This window comes from Eubalaena glacialis, chromosome 3, assembly GCF_028564815.1.
Source record: "Eubalaena glacialis isolate mEubGla1 chromosome 3, mEubGla1.1.hap2.+ XY, whole genome shotgun sequence".
Taxonomy (NCBI): Eukaryota; Metazoa; Chordata; class Mammalia; order Artiodactyla; family Balaenidae; genus Eubalaena; species Eubalaena glacialis.
The window spans coordinates 175,799,095-175,820,101 of NC_083718.1; the positions used below are offsets into that span (position 1 = coordinate 175,799,095).

The window sequence follows — 21,007 nt, forward strand, 5'->3', positions numbered from 1 at the left end:
CAGTGTAGCCACCACTTCAAAGTTATCTGTTACATCTTTGAATTTTTATGCAGTCACAGAAAAAAAAAATCCTATTTCTCATATGCCTTGATTTTAAGACATAATTTTCCATTTAATCAACCCTAGGGTGTTTCAACTATTGCCTGAACAACATTAAGTTACACTATTTGGGGGGTGCTAAATAGTTTGTGTCAGAAGATCAGCAAAGTTTTACACAGAGGAAGTGCTGTCTTAGTAAACAGATACTAGGTGTAATAGTGCCCCACATCCTGCAGGCCTACCTTGACAATGTGCAGTTTGGGCAGCAGGTTGCAATCAGCTAGTGTCATTTCATTGCCATCCAGAAATTTACGTGTGGAAAACTTAATGTCCTCCATACTATTCTCATCAATTTCATCAGGGAGGGGAGAATTCAGATATTCATCCAGTTTCTGCAGTGTTTTCAAGAGACCCCTCTCCAATGCTGAAAGAAAGATGGAAATACTCTAAGAAGGAAAACCACCCAAGCCCCAAGTAGAAGCATTACTCCTTCAGTCAATAACTATTTGTCAAATGTTTCTCTGACACTGGAGAACAAAACAGACAAGGTTCCTGCTCTCATGGAGCTTATTTACTTGGGGGAGAGAGATAAGACAAACAAATTTATAGATAAAATTATAGATAAATATAAAAACAAGCATGATAACTTCAGATAGTGGTATCTATAAAAATTTGTTAATAACTAAATGTCCCATATACAAACACATCATGGCCCAACACAGTTGATATTTGAACTGGGAAAAAAAAATGGGTGAGAAAATGCAAACCTATTATTTCAAATCTAGGAAAGAAAATCTTGCCGAGACAGATTCTTGCCCTCAATTTTAAGTCCTGTTTGCGTAAAAATATTTGGATTTATATCCATGAACTGTGTTAAGAAACTCCAATCCAAGCACTCCAAGCAGAGAAGCCTGAAGTTTTTGCACTGCCTTAATACACATAAGAAGCCAAAAATAGCACTATCTTATAATAACATGAAAAAGAGGTCAGATTAGAAAGTTCAATTTACAATCTGAATTGGAGGCCTCATTAGCAAAATAGATGAAGATACTATATGCTATAATTCAGAGAGAAGCGGGATGCAGCCACCCTGTATATCTAGAAAGTCAAGGTTAGTGACCCTTAGCAAAGAGGGGATGGGAACATCATTAGAAAGGAATATGAAATAACAAAAGACAGATCCTCCCTTATCCCTTTTTGTCTTTTATCCTCTCCACTCACCTTCACCTCCCACTCCCAGAATAGATGAGTTCACACTGATGAGTACAGTACTTGGCCATAAAAGAAAGTTAAAATCATGAGGTGACACTCCATATTAGTTATGTTTGAATAAAGTTGGATCCATCACAGAAAAAGGCAAAGTTTTACATGCTGTATATTAGATATTTCACCAGCAACATAAATGTCCTAACCCTATACCTCTTCTTCCAAACTGCCCCACTGACTCGTCCCTTCATCCCTTCAAAGTAGTCCAGACAATAGATGGTAGTCTTAGCTAGGTAGGGGCTGTAGGCATTACAAGGATTTTAGAAGTACTTAGGAGATAAAAACCTACTGAGCTTGGAAACCAAACTGAATATGGAAAAAGGAGGACAGAAGTATTCAACAAAATACAAATGGAGACCCTACTACATGCCAAGTTTTGTTCCAAGCATCGTTAAATTCACTACTGAATAAAACATAAAAGGTTCCTACTCTCAGTTTATATTTTGGGGAATGAAAGTAGTATAGAGAAGCTGATCAACAAAAGATTCCCAGGGTGAATGCTGGTACCATTGCTGAGACATGTACCTTCCTAGAGGAGAAGCAGATTCAGGAAATGTGGAGATGAGTTCAGTATATGCTGACTTTGAGATGTCTATAAGACATCTGAGCAGCGATGTCCACAGACAGTTGAGTTCTAGTCTGGAACAGACTAGGCTGGGGCAATATATTTGTAAGTCCTGAAAGCACAAATGAACGCTGAAGGCATCATTATCTATGAAGGAGAAGCAGAAGTCCTAGGACAGAACCCTAAGGAACATCACTGATGGTGTTGTGTGAGGCAGATAATACATTTTTGTCATTATTCGGCATTTCATTATATGATTATAGAATAAATATATATCCATTCTACTGTTAATGACATTTGTGTTGTTTACAGTTGGGGCTTATGACTAACGGTGTAACAAACATTCTTGTGCAAATCTCTTGGTGTGCATCTCTTCATATTCCAATCAAAAATGGAATTGTGGATGAGATATCTCATACCTGTTAGAATGGTCATAATCAAAAAGACAAGAAATAACAAGTGTTGGCGAGGATGTGGAGAAAAAGGAACCCTTAGGCACTGTTGATGGGAGTGTAAATTGGTGCAGCCACTGTGGAGAACAGTATGGAGGTTCCTCAAAAAATTAAAAACAGAACTACCATGTAATCCAGCAATATCAATTCTGGGTATTTATCCAATATGGAAACAACCTAAGTGCCCACTGACAAATGAATGGATAAAGAAAATGTGGTGTATATATATATACACACACACACACATACAATGGAATATTATTAAGCTACAAAAAAGAATGAAATCTTACCATATGCAACAACACAGATGAAACTTGAGGGCATTATGCTAAGTAAAGTAAGTCAAACAGAGAAAGACAAATACCATATGATCTCACTTATATGTAGACTCTTAAAAGACAGACAAACAAACAAGCTCATAGATATAGAGAACCGATTTGTGGTTGCCACAGGCAGGGGGTGGGCAAAATGGATGGAGTGAAAATGATGTAATGTATAGCATGGCGACTACAGTTAATAATACTGTACTGCATATTTGAAAGTTGCTAAGAGTTGTAAATCTTAAAAGTTCTCATCACAAGAAAAAAAATTTGTATCTACATGTGGTGATCGATGCTAACTAGATTTATTGTGGTCATCATTTCACATAGTATTCAAATATCAAACCATGTAGTACATCTGAAACTAATATATGTCAATGATACCTCAATAAAAATTTTTTTTCAATTTTTTAAAATGGAGATGTAGGTTATAGGGTATGTGTGTGTTCAGGTTTAGTAGAAACTGTGATCAGTTTTCCAAGTTCGGCACAGCAAGCAGCAGTGTATGGATGTTCCAGTTACTTCACATCTTCAACAACATTTGGTATTGTTGGTCTCTTTAATTTTAACCATTCTTGGGTATGACAAATTCGGTTTAACATATTTTCATATTTATTGACTCTTTGGATATCCTCTTTTTGTAAAGTGCTGTTTGCTCATTTTTCTCTTGGACTGTCTGTTGTACTGACTTGCAGTCTTTATATATGCAGATGCAAATCCTTTGTGGTTATATGTATTATGCATACCTTCTCCCTTTTCACTTGCTTAATGGTGACTTTTGATGAACTTGTTACTAAACCTAATGTAGTCCAATTTATTTTTTTTCTTTTATGATCAGTACTTTGTGTTCAGCTTAAGAAACCTTACCTACTCCCAAATTATGAAGCTATTCTCCATTATATTCTAGAAGATATATTATTTACCATTCATATTTATATCTACAATCCACTTAGAATTGATTGTGTATGGTGTGAGACAGGGATATTTTCTTGACTCTATATTCTGTTCCACTGTTCTATTTGCCTACCCTTCTGTTAATACCACACTGTTTTAACTATTGTACCTTTATAACAAGTCTTGATATCAGGTAGTGGAAGTTTTCAAACACATCTTTCTTGAAGATCATCTTGGCTATTCTTGGCTCCTTACATTTCCCTAATAAACTGTACAATTAGCATGTTAATTTACACACACACACACACACACACACACGTGCTGTTGGACTTTTGAATAATCTATAGATTCAACACAACCCCAACTTGCAAACTGGCATCTTTATAATTTTGAGTCTCCCAATCTATGAATATCATTTCTTTTAAAATTTTTTTATTTTATGAAATTGAAAGAAATTTCAATTTCTTTTGTTTTCTATGTAGAGGCCTTGCCCATTTTTGTTAAATTTATTCCTAAATATTTGACATTTTTTATTGTATAAATATTTTTATCACATTTTCTATTGTTTCTTGCTAACATGCACAAATACAATTGATTTTTATAATAGCCTCATATGCAACCACCCTGCTAATTCACTTTTTTTTATTCTTATGGTTTATCAGTAGATTATTTTAGATTTTCTACATGTACAATTATATTAAGAATATGACAAATTTATCCCTTCTTTTATAAGTCTCATACCTTTCATTACTTTTTCTTGCCTATTACACTGGCCAAGACCTCCAGTACAATGCTAAATAGAAGTGGTGACAGTAAGCATCCTTCTTCAGTTCTCAATTTCAAGAGGAAATCTTTCACTACTCCCCTATTATGATGCCTTGCTGTAACTTTTCTGTAGATTTTCTGTCAGATTAAGGAAATTCCTTGCTATATCTTTTTTGCAAATTTTAAAAAAATAAACATCTTAATCATAAGTATTAAATTTTATCAAGTACTTTTTCTGCATCAATTGAAATGATCACATAATTTTTCTTTCATTCTATTATTGTAATAATTCGAATAGATTTTTGAATGTCCAAACAATCTTCCATTCCTGAATTAAACTCAACTTGGTTATGTGCATTATCTTTTTTCATATTGCTGGATTTGGCATATTTTGTTTTAGGCTTTTACATCTATGTTTGAGAGAGACTGGCCTGAAAGTTACTTTCTTTTGATGTTTTTGTGTGGTTTGACCTCAAAAAGCAAGTTGGAAAGTATTTCCTCTTTTCTGTTTCCTGGAAGAGTATATGCAAGACTGATGTTACATCTTTCCCAAATGCTTAGAAGAGTCCATCAGTGAAGCCATCTTTGTGAAATGGTTTTTAATTATAGATATAAGATGATTCACATCTTGAATCCGTTCTTGCAACAATTTTCTTACACTGTACTTTCTGTAAATTTATGCAATAGTGTTTTCAAATTTATAAGCATAGGGCTTCCCTGGTGGCACAGGGGTTAAGAATCCGCCTGCCAATGCAGGGGACACGGGTTCGATCCCTGGTCCGGGAAGATCCCACATGCCGCGGAGCAACTAAGCCTGTGCGCCACAACTACTGAACCTGTGCTCTAGAGCCCACAAGCCACAACTACTGAGCCCGCATGCCACAACTACTGAAGCCCGCATGCCTAGAGCCCGTGCTCTGCAACAAGAGAAGCCACCGCAATGAGAAGTCTGTGTACTGCAATGAAGACTGACCCCCGCTCACTGCAACTAAAGAAAGCCCACGCGCAGCAACAAAGACCCAACGCAGCCAAATATAAAAATAAATTAAATAAATTTTTAAAAAAAATTTATAAACATTGTCATAATATCCAAAAATCATTTAAATGCAAGATCTGTAGTAATCCCTTTATTCCTAATATTGGTTATTGCTGCCTTCTCTCACTTTTCTTAATTTTTCTTGTCAAGGATTTATCAATTTTCTTATTAGACTTTTCAAAGAACTAACTTTTAGCTTTCCAAATCCTGTCACATTTGTTTTCAATTTCATAAAATTCTACTCTTTTAGTATCTCATTCCTTCTACCTTCTTGATTCGCTGATCTAACTAAACTCCTGAGGTGGATACTTTAAGGTTACCAATTTTTAGCTCTTCTTTTTTGTCATTCATTCATTATTTGGCTGCACCAGGTCTTTGTTGCAGCACACAGAATCCTTTAGCTGCGGCATGCGGGATCTAGTTCCCTGACCAGGAATTGAACCCAGGCCCCCTGCATTGGGAGCACGAAGTTTTAACCACTGGACCGCCAGGGAAGTCCCTTCTTTTTTCTAATATATGCATTTAGAGCTATAAATTTTCCTCTGAACACAGCTTTAGTGGTGGTAGCGTATAAATTTAGACATGCTATATTTTCATCATGTTATTCTTCAACCCATGGGTTATTGAGAAATGCACTGCTTAATTTTCAAACATGTAGAAATTTTCTAGCTGTACTTTTGTTACTGATATCTAGCTTTTCTTTGTGGTCAGGGAAAATATTCTATATGATTTCAATTTCCATTTTTTAGAAAATTTTTCAGATTTGCTTTATGGCTCAGCTTTACAGTCAATTTTGTGTTCCATGTGCATTTGAAAAACAAGGGTATATTCTGCAGTTGTGGGGCACAGTGAGATTAAATTTATATATCAATGAGATTAAATTTGTTCATTGTGTTATTCAATTCTTCTGTATTCTCACTGAATTGTTCTTTTTGGCAGATTCTAACAGTTACTAAGGGAGTAAGTTAAAATCTCCCACCGAGATTGTGGATTAGTTTATTTCTCTTTTAGCTCTGTCAATCTGGTTTATATATTTTGAGGGTAGTTATTTGGTTACACAAATTTAGAATTATTTTATTTTCCTGGTAGGTTAATCTTTTTAAATCAGTCTGAAACATGTTTCATTATCTCTTGCAATGCTTCTTTCCTCAAAGTCTACTTTGTGCAATGTCAGCATAGTTTTGCCAACTTTCTTTTGGTTAGTATTTACACCATTTTACATTCAACTTTCCTGGGTCAGTCAGCCTATCAGTCTGTCTATTTATCTATTGGTGTCTATTTCAAATGTAGGAGGGAGGGAGGGAGGGAGGGAGAGAGAGAATTCCCTCTTGTACATAAGCAACACATTTTTAATGCAGTTAGCAAACTCTGTGTTCTACTTGGAGTATTTGAATCATTTACATTTAACGTAATGACTACAAACTGGTTTAGAACTGCCATCATACGTTTGTTTTCTATTTGCCCTCCTGCTCTGTGTTCTCTTCTTCTTTCTTGCCTTCTTTTGGATTAAGTTGTTTTTAATTATTATTCATTTCCCCCTCTACTTGTGTGTCATGCATTCTTTTTTTTTTTTTATAATTTTTGAATTTTATTTATTTTTTTATACAGCAGGTTCTTATTAGTCATCAATTTTATACACATCAGTGCATACATGTCAATCCCAATCGCCCAATTCATCACACCACCATCCCCAGCCCCCGCGGCTTTCCCCCCTTGGTGTCCATACGTTTGTTCTCTACATCTGTGTCTCAATTTCTGCCCTGCAAACCGGTTCATCTGTACCATTTTTCTAGGTTCCACATATATGCGTTAATATATGATATTTGTTTTTCTCTTTCTGACTTACTTCACTCTGTATGACAGTCTCTAGATCTATCCACGTCTCAAATGACCCAATTTCGTTCCTTTTTATGGCTGAGTAATATTCCATTTTATATATGTACCACATCTTCTTTATCCATTCATCTGTCGATGGGCATTTAGGTTGCTTCCATGACCTGGCTATTGTAAATAGTGCTGCAATGAACATTGGGGTGCATGTGTCTTTTTGAATTGTGGCTTTCTCTGGGTATATGCCCAGTAGTGGGATTGCTGGATCACAGTATCACACATTCTTTTGCTAGACTTTGTTTCCTTGACTTAACTAAAGCTTAATTATAACTTTTACCACTTCCAGGATAATGCAAGGACCTTAGAACACTCTAACTGTATTTAATTTCCCTCCTGTCTCACAGGCTACTATTGTTTTGTGTATTAATTTGACTTTTTTTTTTTTGGACTGCGTTGGGTCTTCATTGCTGTGCATGGACTTTCTCTAGGCACGCGGGCTTCAGTAGTTGCAGCACGCGGGCCCTACACAGGCTCAGTACTTGTGGCTTGTGGGCTCTAGAGTGCAGGCTCAGTAGTTGTGGCGCATGGGCTTAGTTGCTCTGCGGCATGTGATATCTTCCCAGACCAGGGATTGAACCCATGTCCCCTGTACTGGCAGGTAGATTCTTAACCACTGCACCACCAGGGAAGTCCCTTGACATATATTTTAAATCCCAGAAGACACTACTGTTCTATACAGACAGTATTCATTTATATTTTATAATATATTTATACTACTCTTTGCTTTCCCTTCCTTCCTGCATCTCTGGGTGTTCATCTGAAATCATTTTCCTTCTGCCTGAAAAACTACTTTTAGTATTTTGTTTAGTGTGAGTCTGCTGAGATGAATGTTCAGTTTTTGTTTATTTGAAAATGTCTACTTTGCTTTTACCGTTTAAAATTCATAAATAAAAAACTAATATATTAATCATTACATTCTTATAGTATTTTTCAGTTGAAAAACTTGGTGAACATATGTTAAGAGAACTGATTCTCAGAGCAGCCATGGGACATAGGATGGGCAGATATTATCCTATCTTATAGATACTGAAATAAAGAAGAGACTTTGCCTTTTCTCAAAATCAAAGAAAGGAGATCTGACATCTTGGAATTTGACTTGTTATGACTACCTGAAATTATAAATTGAACTGTGAATTTTAGAGGCTCACAGAAGAGGCAGTAAGAAAAAGCTGACTGGTCAGCAAGTATATGGATCCAGGGCTGTAAACATAAATGTCACATCTTGAGGCAAAAATAAAATATTTGGATGTGTTTGCTTTCACTTTTGGAGGGTATGTCACAGCTTACAGAATTCTAATTCGTTTTCTTTTAACTCTTTGAAGATCTCATAACACTGTCTTCTGGATTCCACTGTTTCTGTTAAGAATCAGTGCCCAGTCTTATTGCTTTTACTTTGAAGAGCTTTCTCTCTGTCACTTTTAAGATTCTATCTCTGGTATTCAGCAATTTGACTATGACGTATACAGGTATAGTTTTATTTGTCCTGCTTGGGTTTTGTAATGCTTGACTCCATGGCTTGTTATCTCTCATCAGTTTGGAAAATTCTTGGCAATTATCTAACCATAGCTTCAACTCCATTTTTTCCTCTTATTCTGGGATTCCAGTTATACACATGTCAAACTTTTTTTATTGTGCCCCACATGTCTTACACTCTTTTCTGTGGTTTGTTTTTTTGTTGGTTTTGTCTTTTTATCTCTCTGTGCTTCCATTAGCTATTTCCTTCTGCCCTATCTTCATGTTCACTAATACTTTCTCATCATTGTCTACTCTGTTAAATTCATCTATTGAGTTCATAATTTCAGATATTATATTTTTAAATTCTAGAACTTCCATTTGATTCTTTTTTATAATGTCCAGTTCTTTGCTGCAATTTTCACCTTGTTCTTTTACTTTTGAATATATATAAGTTATTTTAAAGTATCTGATAACTGAATACCTTGTAGTTTTTAAATGGTTTCATAAAATGTATTAGTTGTATTCAGTCCTTGATATGGGTACTTTCTATTACTATTAGATTTTTAAAGCTGGTAAATTTTTAAACTCAGGGCTGGTTTATATTAAAATGATAGTCTACTAAATCATGAACTTCTTTCTTCATATTCTTGTTAAAATTAATGCATCATTCTTGCTCCCCAACCGTACTATATGTTCTTTGAAGGTAAAGTCTGTGTCTTATGCTTCTTCTTCTGCATATCCCCTTATATTCATGGCACTTTACCTCAGCATATGGTGGACACTTGGTCTATGTCTGGACCAGACTGAGAAAGGCCAATAGTTAAGTATAAGAGTTTTGAGTTTCATAAATGTATGAAGGAAGTTCAAAAGGCAATTAGGTGAAAATGTAGAATAGACACTTTTAAAGTCAGATGATTGAAGATATTTATACTTGACTTTTATATCTTCGTGGGAAGCTGAGAATAAGGTAGGTACTACATATTGCTATAGAGCACGTAGCCATTTAAAAAATGTAAAAAAGAACTGGTAACATTTTTTACCTAGGTAAATATCAAACAAATTGGAATGTGTTATGTCAAGTGATAGACAACAAGATTAAGATCAAAGAACTACCTGTTTTATTAATAGGAAGTCACTCTAGCCATAGCCAGGATCAAGCTAGTTTATTTCTTAGAGAAAATAGTTAAGAAACAGGCCAATAGAACCCAGTAAAATAAAGTTGAGGAGTTAGGGGAGCTTAACTGCAACTGGGGAAGTGACAGGGAATCAAGCCATTTAAAGATAAAAGATCAAAAATACAAAGGCAATAAATATAACCTTTTGGGCTTCCCTGGTGGCGCAGTGGTTGAGAGTCTGCCTGCCAGTGCAGGGGACGCGGGTTTGAGCCCTGGTCCGGGAAGATCCCATATGCCGCGGGGCAACTGGGCCCGTGAGCCACAACTACTGAGCCTGCGCGTCTGGAGCCTGTGCTCCGCAACAAGAGGGGCCGCGACAGTGAGAGGCCCGCGCACCGCGATGAAGAGTGGCCCCCACTCGCCGCAACTGGAGAAAGCCCTCGCACAGAAACGAAGACCCAACACAGCCAAAAATAAATAAATAAAAATAAATAAATTTTAAAAAATATATATATAACCTTTTATTACTTACATACAAGCTGTTAATAATGCACGCAGTCAGCTGAAATGTAAAGTTTATAAATTAACAAGAAAATGCAATGTGAGAAACAGCTACGTTAGTAAGGAGTCCAGGGCATGATGGAAAATTTTCATGGTTGTACTTAAAAAGAAAAAAAGGAGATAGTAGAATCTCAGGACTGTAAAAGAACAAACTTTTAAAGATTCAATATGCTTCCTGTCAAAAGCAGTGAATACAGAATAAATACATATTAGATATAAGGACTTGTTCTTTGATCAGATTACAATCAACAGGATCATGACCTATAAGGAAGATAATACTGAATTCAAACACTGAAATAATGTCTCAAACGGCACTTGAGTGGTATAACAAGTGCAAACAAGTTTATGATCTCTGATCTACTCTAAATTAATCCTTTTCCTGAATTAACTCTCAAAAGTATCCAATAGAGAAATAAAATATCCTAAATTTCCAAGGTTTATAACATACAACGTTTATGATCCTAGCTGTAAGGCATGGACTAAAATTCAGAAGCTAGCAGAACATTACAATTACTGCTCTATAATTTTGGACGTAGCAAAGTACCTGCAATGAAGTTGAACTGCTGTACTTGACCAGAGTGTTAGTGATTTTTCATAGTTAAGAATGTCAGGGTAAAGGGTATATTAATGAAAACAAAGAATGCTGAATTAGTTTGATACAATTTTTATGTATCAAACTAATGAATGGACAACAAAACAAATAAAAACGAGGTAAAAAGATAATAAAGTTTTAAAGACAAACCATCACAAAGGAATGTGAAATTGGTTAAGATAAAGAAAATGTCAAGATTAACCACTAGAAGGCAGTAGCAGTCCATCAAAAAGTAGCTCCTGACTAGGCCCGTGAGCCACAACTACTGAGCCTGCATGTCTGGAGCCTGTGCTCCGCAACAAGAGAGGCTGCGATAGTGAGAGGCCCGTGCACCGCGATGAAGAGTGGCCCCCACTTGCCACAACTAGAGAAAGCCCTCGCACAGAAACGAAGACCCAACACAGCCAAAAAAAATTAATTAATTAAAAAAAAAATGTAGTTTTTTTTTTTTTTTAAGCTCCTTGTCTTTTGTAATTAAAAAGTAGCACTATTATTCTCTGATACCCCTACTATAGTAATGCCGTATCTCTAAGGAGGTATTTCAAAAGTTCTCAAAAAAATTACTAAGTACCACAGAGGCCATACAATCAGTTTTTAAATTAATTGTGAAAATCAAAATATTAACACATACTCTCTCTCTCATACACAGACACACACAAACACACCAGGGTCAGAAGTGTGGGGAAATGAATACTTTCACATTAGTGGGAATATAAACTATTATAGGCTCTGGAGAACAAAACCTTTTGACCTATTTGAAATCTAGCACAAGGACATTCACTGGCAGCACAGTTTGTCATAATAAAAAACTTGAGGCAATCTAAATGTCTATCAGTAAGGAAATAGTTAACTAAAAATCCATATTATGGAATATTAAGCAGCATTTCTAAAAAATCAGGTAGATCTACATTTTGATATGGAAGTATTTCTACCATATAATACATGATAAAGATAACTGCAGAATGTATATATATATACATAAATACACATTTAAGTACAATGTGTGCATAGAAAAAAAAGAAGCATACATACTAACTGCTGGGGAAGAGTTTATATGATGCAACTAAGAAGGGGCACTGAAATTTTATTAATTTCTGTACTATTTTAACTTCTTCAATAAGCATGCGTTATTCTACTACTTGTATAATTTGAATGAGTAAGCGCAAGGCAAAAAGCATTAAATGTAACAAGACAGTTACTGTTGTAGAAAAACAATATAATTTACAGTGAAGAAAAAAATTATGAGCACTTACATGGACAAAACTACTGCTAGTTTTTAAAGCTACTGCTAGTTTTAATAAGAGGGTAATCTTACACAAGCAATTTTTAAATGCCAGGTAACACATCAGTGGAAAACAGGGAGAGGTAATAAGTATGTAAACATGATTAAATACCCAATGCAGTTTCATTGCTACAATGATGAACAACCATCCTCTGATTCCACACACTTTTCCAGAGGGAGAGAGAGAGAGAGAAAGAGAGAGGGATGGAGAGAGGGAGGCAAGTAGGGAGGGAGAATAAATCTTGAATAAAAAGGAACTAATCAGAATCTAAAGATTCCTTGCCTCCATTTAAAAATGGGAATTGGGACATTATGAAATATGCCTCGGAGGCTATAATGGTAGATTTCATCACTGCTAAATTCACTGATCTCTTAAGAATATTATAAACATCAACAGACTAATAAATTATCTATTAGTTACATTTGGGAGCTTAATAAATTATATAAATGAATGAAATCACAGAACTGAAAAAAACTTAGGAGATCTGGGACAGGTCATAACGAACCCATCCCATAAAAGGAATTATCCATTAATTTCTCTTTTAATGCTTCAAAAAAAACACAAACTGTTACTCCCAATCACCTTGGACATGTTACCGAAAGAATTATATGTTTTATCTATCTATCTATCTATCTATGTTTCCTTTTATTTATTTTATTCTTTAAATCACATTTGCTTACTTTGTACCCCAATATAAGCATTGGCCCTTCTCTTTCACTTTCACTAGCCCAATTGCTGTAGCATCTAGGCATCTAATCCCTTACTTAGAATTAGCTCTTAAAAGGTCTTAAAATTGTCCAAACACATTGGATTTTGTAAAACATTTAACAGGTTTTTAAAACTAATCAAGGGCTTGCCTACTCTGATTTACCATGTAAAATGACAAATCCATCTACATGTAAGTTGTTTATTGTTTGGGGGAATTAGGAGGTGGATGACTAAGGCTTATTTAAGGCATTTAATTGCACTAAACAGACAGATAAGAGACCTGCAACAAATATACATAAGGGAGACCCCTTAAGCTCCAAAGTGATTTGGAATACTGTTTTCTAAAGTCTCATGGCAGTGACAGGCCACTGTGGGGGGAAGTTGCTTGGTAACTGGAATTCTTATTTACCAATAGGTAATTTAATGTAAAAAGCCTTCTAAGTTCTGCACTGTGTAATCCATTATGTTGTTTGTTCTTATTGGTTACAGCATTCTAAGAACAGCAAGTGTAGGTGGCTACTTAAGACAGTAACAAATTGATAGGAAAAAATAGAATACAAAGTTATACTTAAATGAGTCACTTTCTCCCCTATTCTCTACCCCCATCCCATCCCTCAAAGCAATTGGTTTGTTTTTTTTTTTAAGCAAACACATTTTATTTCCCTCTCCTCCCCACCAAGTGTCAAAATAAATTCAACCACCCTCTAGTTTCCAAAAGCCACACAGAGAAATAAAAACATTATGACTTTAACTAAGAGAGTTCAAAGAACTATGCAGCAAGAGCATCTGGGTGTAAAAAGAACAGTCACCTGCAGGAAGGGGGGTAGAACAGAAAAGATACTGTCTGTGGATAGGAGGGGCTCCAGTATAACTGTTTACCGAGTATATAAAATTCTCAGACAGAAACAGTAGTCAGAAAAAAAAGCCAATTACTAAGGAAAATTGCTCCCAAACTAAGGCAGCTACTGAAACACATTTAATAAGGCAGGCCTGAGCACTAATGTTTTCCCTTTTTTCCCTTCGCTATAGAAAAAATAAAAGCCTGAATAGCTTGGAAATCTACCCACTGAAATAACATAAGGAAATCAGCAAATGTTTCAATTTTTTAAAAGATGTTTATTCTTGCTTAACCAGCACTGATATTTTTTCCCCTTTGGTATTCTTGCTCATTTGCTGCCATAAACTCTACCCAAAGAAACCCACCCAAGCTACCAAAGAGTCTAAAATTATGATGGATTATAGTGTCTTCAGGAGTTGGCTCTTTGGTTATTATTGTTACTTTTAATTAAACACTAATGCTCTCTCTATATAGTTTTCCCCAGGAAGAACAATGCTTAATACCCCAAAGAGAAGAAAAGGGGAAATGACTGAATGGTGTCGTTAAGACAAGGTTCATTAAATGGGACCTCTTTCTAAGAGGCTTCCCTTTACTAATGTAAGTTTGGTAAATGAAATAATAAGATAGTGTCCTTTAATAAATAAAAGAAGGAAGTTGCATCTGTACTACCTAAACAATTCTCACCATGAAAATATGACTTGAAACTAAAATCTTAATTTTAGGATATGGAGAAATTTGGAAGACTGGTGAGTCCAAATCTCTCTTAGAGCAACTCCAAAAACTGCTCTTAAGGGTAATTAGCACAAAAATCCACCCAGGCTGACTTCAGGTTGCTGGTACGGATAATAAACAAAGATTTGGGAACAGTTTAAACTATGCTACATCCATCTATTCCAACAACCACAGCCACCCAGTCCACTGTTTCTGAGGCACTGCAGTTTTCTGTATAGCTCCCTTCGTGGTAACTTCTCAAAAGAATATGAAAACAAATTTATTCAATAAACATTTTATCACACATCTACTTTATGCCAGGCACGGTCCCACTAGCAAGAAACAGAGAAAAAAGCAATTTAAGGACTTACCCTGCTTTATCCTCAAATCTCTGATCAACTCTGAAAGCCAGTTTTTGATACTTATGGGAATGTCTGGCCTCCAAAGTAATCATTTATAATCACTGTCATAATAGGGATTTTTGGTCTTTGTTCCTGTTTTTGTTTTGTTTTGGGGTATTTTTGCGGGGCGGGGGGAATTGTTCTACAGTGTTAATTCAATCATTTGGTTTTTTTACCTTCATTAGCCTCTGGCCTTGAATTCTTGATATACGCAGAGAATTTGGCAAAGATGTCCATTCCAGCAGTATTTGATTCTGGGTGTTTTGGTGAAAGCTTTAAGTACCTAAATGAAAAATGTAATAACGGATTATAGATCCTCCAAAGATACATTAGCATAAATTCTCTCAATCAAGCCATTGTGCTAGCAGTTACGAGACATCTTTTAACAGTTATTACTCTAAGAAATGCTATCATCTGTTTTCCATGATATTTTTAAGATGTGTTTTTTCCTTAGGAAACAAAGTTCTACACAGTGTTTTTGTTCACATATTAATATTCTTGGCAACCAAAGCTCATCCACACTCCACCTCCATTTTATAAATTAGAATGCTGGGGAAACAGTCTACTTGTTCAGAGACTTGTGCCAAGCCCATGGGCGTCTTAGAAAGAGAACTCTAGAGCACAGCTGTCCAAGAGAACGTTCTGTGATGATGGAAATATTATATATCTGAATTGTCCAAGATGGTAGCCATTAGTGACTTGTGGTTATCTGAATATGAATTTAAATTAATCATAATAAAGTTAAAATTCATTTCCTCAGTTACACTAGCCACATTTCAACTGTAGCGCTTTCTCAAATAGGAATACCAAACAGACAGATCTTTGGTATGCCACACACTGAGCCAGCCATGCATAGCAGTACCACAGAACCCTGACAGTAGGAAAAGAGTCTAAGCTGTCCAAGCTTAGGTTAAGGACAAAAACAGCAGGAGGCCGATCATTCACTTTCCTACACTCAGGATTTTCCAAAACCTCCCATATATTAAATATTGTAAGGGTGACAATGAACAACAGAAAAATAAGACATCAGGAATTTTGCTAACAAGTGCTCTGTTGTGTTGTTACAAAGTCTTTCTACTTTGAGAAAAGACATTCATTAACACAACAGCTTTTTTAAAAAAAAACACACAAATGTGTATTTCTTATACTTAAATTTTCAAACACACATACCCAATGTTTATTTCTTCCTCAAATTGGAAAATACATGTGAAAAAGCCCAATTCTTTACTTCTCCCTTCAGCAGAGCTTGTATCAGCTCCAAGGAGTCAGGACTACAGAAGTTCAGACTCTGAGCACATTTTAGGGAAGACTGATCAGCTTAAAAGCCCTGCAAAACGGGCTGGGGGCCGGTAAGACTACGGAAAAAATCTTACATTGAACTAGTTTAGATTTATTCATATATTTTAAGATGCTGTCTTACTACTTTTCTTTAAATTAAAAATGAAAGTGAGGTATTTTTAGAAAAAAATTTGTTCAGTTGTAAGCTGTAGTTTCAGGTTAGTTTTTATATTCATATCTTTTACGTTTACCATTTTAAATTCAAGAAAAGATATATCTTCTAAATTAGACATAGTACTATGTTGGTAAGGAGAATATAAAATATCTATTGAATACCAACATGCTCAAGTTATTTTTCTGTTTAATATCTATTTTTAAGCTTAAAGAGTTCTTCATAATTAGAAATGAAATTAATTATATAACGAGCTTTTCAGTGAATGATTATAGTAAATAAATTTCACCTGTGTGTGAAAATTATACACCTGTGTGTGTATATTATATATATGTGTGTGTGTATATATATAATATGTATTTTTTTTCCTGCTAACTATAGAAAACTTTACCTTCTCTCTCTTTTTTTTTTCCCTGCCTGAGCTGAAACAGTTAATTCCAGCTTCAACATTCCTGGATTTCCCTTGACTATGAAAACAACCAGCCTCTAATTTAAATGTTTCCACCGCTTATAATACAGTACCTTCATTGACTCATTCCAAACAAAAAATAGTGCAAGGAACAAAATATATTGAAGTGCCTCTTCAATATATCTATGACTTCCTCTAGCCAAGTCCAAATTTACTCTTCTTTTCCCCAACCAATATTTAGCAGTACCAACTTTTTCTAATGAAGTAAACTTCATAATTCTCATAATAACTTATAGAAAGGTAGGCTTGAATTACAGATAATTTATATATTCATTATTCATGCATATATTCATTTATTCTAATTATTAAGTATCTACTATGTGTCAGGAATTGTACTAAGTACTGGGGTTGTAATGATCAACACATAGAAGCATGCTTACTAGAGATCTGTTTTAATGAACAGGTAAAAATTAAAAGACCTGCAATCAGCATATCCTTTATTCATATGGAAATAGATGCTATTACAATTCTTAAGAAAAACAGTGTTCTCTAAAGCAGGTTAAACATGTCCTATTCTTCTCCTCCAAGACAATTAAATTTGTACTATTAATTTAATGCATACAATACTATAGTTACAAGAGACCACTCACCTCAATCTCTCATTTTGCCTAAAAGGAAATTATATTCCAGAAAGCTTACATACTTGGCCCCAAAATCACTGGACTAGTTAAAAGTATTGTCAAACTGAAACTCACATCTCCTGTCCCCAGGTCCAGTGTTGTTTTGTTTTTGTTTTATTAAAGATCAAGTTCTAAAAGATAAATCAAATGCTAAACTGGTAGGTCCAAAATCAGCTGTCAACTTTTTTTTGCATTCCCCCCAAACACTGGATTTTAATAATTCATTATTAGTTTTAGCAAACTGCTTGATAAAGCAATACTTTTCAATTATTATGAGCATTCACTTAAACATTTAACAAAAGGAAGGCAAATAATTAATAAAAGGCTATGTGTCAACAACAGAAGAGACATGCACATCCAGGGTATTTAGACTTTCAGATCAGTCCTTTATCACATCCTGTATTACATCACTGACTTTTTTTTTTTTTAATTTTATTTATTTATTTATTTATGGCTGTGTTGGGTCTTCGTTTCTGTGCGAGGGCTTTCTCTAGTTGTGGCAAGCGGGGGCCACTCTTCATCGCGGTGCGTGGGCCTCTCATTATCGCGGCCTCTCTTGTTGCGAGCACAGGCTCCAGATGCGCAGGCTCAGTAATTGTGGCTCACGGGCCTAGCTGTTCTACGGCATATGGGATCTTCCCAGACCAGGGCTCGAACCCGTGTCCCCTGCATTAGCAGGCAGATTCTCAACCACTGCGCCACGAGGGTAGCCCTACATCACTGACTATTATTAATGGTAGACTAGCTAAGAATACTTCCATCCTTTAAGAAAGGTCTCAAACATTTTCTCCTTTCTTGTGTTAATGTAAGACTAAAGTGTGGGGCTTCCCTGGTGGCGCAGTGGTTGGGAGTCTGCCTGCTAATGCAGGGGACACGGGTTCGAGCCCTGGTCTGGGAGGATCCCACATGCCGCGGAGCGACTGGGCCCGTGAGTTACAACTACTGAGCCTGCGCGTCTGGAGCCTGTGCTCCGCAACAAGAGAGGTCGCGATGCTGAGAGGTCCGCGCACCGCGATGAGGAGTGGCCCCCGCTTGCCGCAACTAGAGAAAGCCCTAGCACAGAAACGAAGATTCAACATAGCAATCAATCAATAAAATAAATAAATCTTCAAAAAAAAAAAAAAAAAAGAATAAAGTGTGGTTATACAGTCTATTAAATTATCCCTGTAAACTCGTTTCGTTGTATTTCTCTTTAAAAAAAAAAAAAGGCTTAACAACAGTTTATAGAACTCTTCTCCAAAATTATCTAGCTTCCTCTAACCTTCTATCCTTTTATCAATAAGTTAGCCAAGTATACAAGCCTGCTTCAGTTAAAAACCCAAACTTCAAAGTTTTTTTGAAAGCTTTTTTTGGGCAAAGTAGTTCCTTCTTTCAAGCAAGGGGAACTGACAAAAATATCCCCAGAAGAGAAGAAAGATAGTTTCTTCTTTAAAACCTATAGTTACCGAGACCAGCAAAAGCTCCTTGATTTTACCTTTTCATTAGTCTCTAAACTCTAAACAACTCTAGAATAGACAGTTACCTGTATTTGTATTTGTCATGATTAAATCAGAAATGCTCACATAAAAACCCCTCTGTTCTCAGTATCATCAAATGCCAAAAACATGTTATTAGAAATCCTAGATTCTAGTCCACCAGCTTGTACAACTCTTCTGCCTTTTGTCCTCATCCTATCTGGAAACAAAAAGGCTTACAATCAGTGTGAGTAGGATCAGCTAAGGACCTGAAGACCTCCTTATCCTACCGAGAAAAGGCAGACAGCCCCTGGCTGCCCTAGAACAGAAGAAAGGAAGAAGAATGTATGTGATGGTCCCAGAAACACTTCCTCCTCTCATCCTCTAGAAGCAATTCTGCATGACAGAGAATATGCTGTTTGATCCGCATTTCACATTATGTGTTACAGAGCTCACTAAGGGCAAGGTGCTCCCAATCCAAACATGCTGTTCCAATGCATATAAATAAAAACTCATCAGAAGTTAAACCTCACCTACTTTTTAAAAAGGATTCATTAAATTAAGTTTGAAAACCACCTTCAGTCCCACTTGGTCATCACAGTACAACAAACTACCTTTGCTTTCTATCTCACCCTTCCTCTAAACTTGAGCTAGCCATCAATTTTGTACTCACTAAAGCACAATTCCAATTAAAGACTCACATTTTACCTTTTATAAAAGTCAAACATAGGTTTTTGTTTTTACTTGGCTTTGAAAGTAAGTATGCCAGCTCTGCCACCATGAACTGTGAAATCCTGGACAAATTATTTGGATTACTCATCTTCAGTTTTTTCATAAAGTCTTTGAGAGGATTAATTGAGATAATCCACAAAATAATCCACAATGCACAGTGCATGGCACATAATTAGCACTTGAATGTTAGTTAATAATAGCAGAGGCATTAGTAACATCAAAAATACTCCCTTCTATATAAAGTAAAATTTTAAACTTTATTTAGAAACTCTCTTCAGAATATAAACTTCAACATAAAAACAAGGAAAATTAACCATAGAGAGAATTTAGTGGATTATGAACCCTTTATAACAGAAAGATCTCCAAGTTTTAAATTAAATTATTTAAACCGAAAGAAAAGATCATTTCTGGTTAGAATATCTCTATGAATATGCCCAAATGAAATGAAGCTAAATTTTCTATATATGAAAAGCAAAATGAGGGAATTCCCTGGTGGTCCAGTGGTTAGGACTCCGCGCTCTCAATGCCAAGGGCCCGGGTTCAGTCCCTGGCTGGGAAACTAAGATCCCACAAGCCACGTGGCACAGCCAAAAAAAAAAAAAAAAAAAGCTATGGTGTCTTACAGAGTACTGGATGCCAAAAAAATCGAATATTTTGATATTAGCTCTACTATTTCTGTTAATATTTATTCCCTCTGAGAAAAATAAGAAAGAATAATGAAAATTATTTTTGTTGTTGTTATTGCTGCTATTGTTGAAGAAGAAGGCTAGAAGAGAATATGAGAAAATGCCCATTTTACTGAAATGGTATATAATGTTATCAGCATACCGATTTCAAAAACATAAATATCCTTGGAAGGATTTACACAACAAACATTTTAGACAATGCTTTAAAACAACATACAGCTTCCTTCACAGAGAATGAATGTCATTCAAACTGTTTCTCTATTTATAATTTAATGTTGATACAATGATCTACAGTTATGAGAGGAAGATCACTTTCATTAGTGTCTGAGGATAAGATGGCAAATATGGAGCTTTCCTCAGAGCTGACAGACTTTAAGAATAAAAAGGGTAAAATATACATACATACATAAAAAGAGTAAAAGAGATCCAGTATGTTCTATGATGCAAAACAATATCTGAAAAGTTATTTCTACTAAGCTGAATGCATGTTCATAATAGTTCCTTACTTATGTGTATACAGCTTCAATTTATATTTTTACAAGGATCCCAGTTTCGATTTATCAGTATTCTAACTATATACATGGCCTGAAGGAAAAGTCAAATATAGTTTTATTAATGTTGGTCTAGAGAAACTTTACTAGGGATGGAAGGAAGGTTAGGACTCCTGGAAAGTAGAGATAAAAAAGTTTTGAGGCTTACATATGG

The 21,007-nt window shown here is 35.5% G+C and overlaps 1 protein-coding gene across 1 annotated transcript in view; it reads right to left on the reverse strand.

The window, feature by feature from the left end:
* The window catches only part of CLIC4 (chloride intracellular channel 4), a 91,493-nt gene that overhangs the window by 3,967 nt on the left and 66,519 nt on the right, over positions 1–21,007 (reverse strand). Inside the window, exons 4-5 of the mRNA XM_061184713.1 lie at positions 15,068–15,174; positions 282–463 (exon numbers count right to left, since the gene is read on the reverse strand). Of these exons, the coding sequence (XP_061040696.1) occupies positions 282–463; positions 15,068–15,174 (289 nt within the window). The remainder of the gene's footprint in view (positions 1–281; positions 464–15,067; positions 15,175–21,007) is intronic.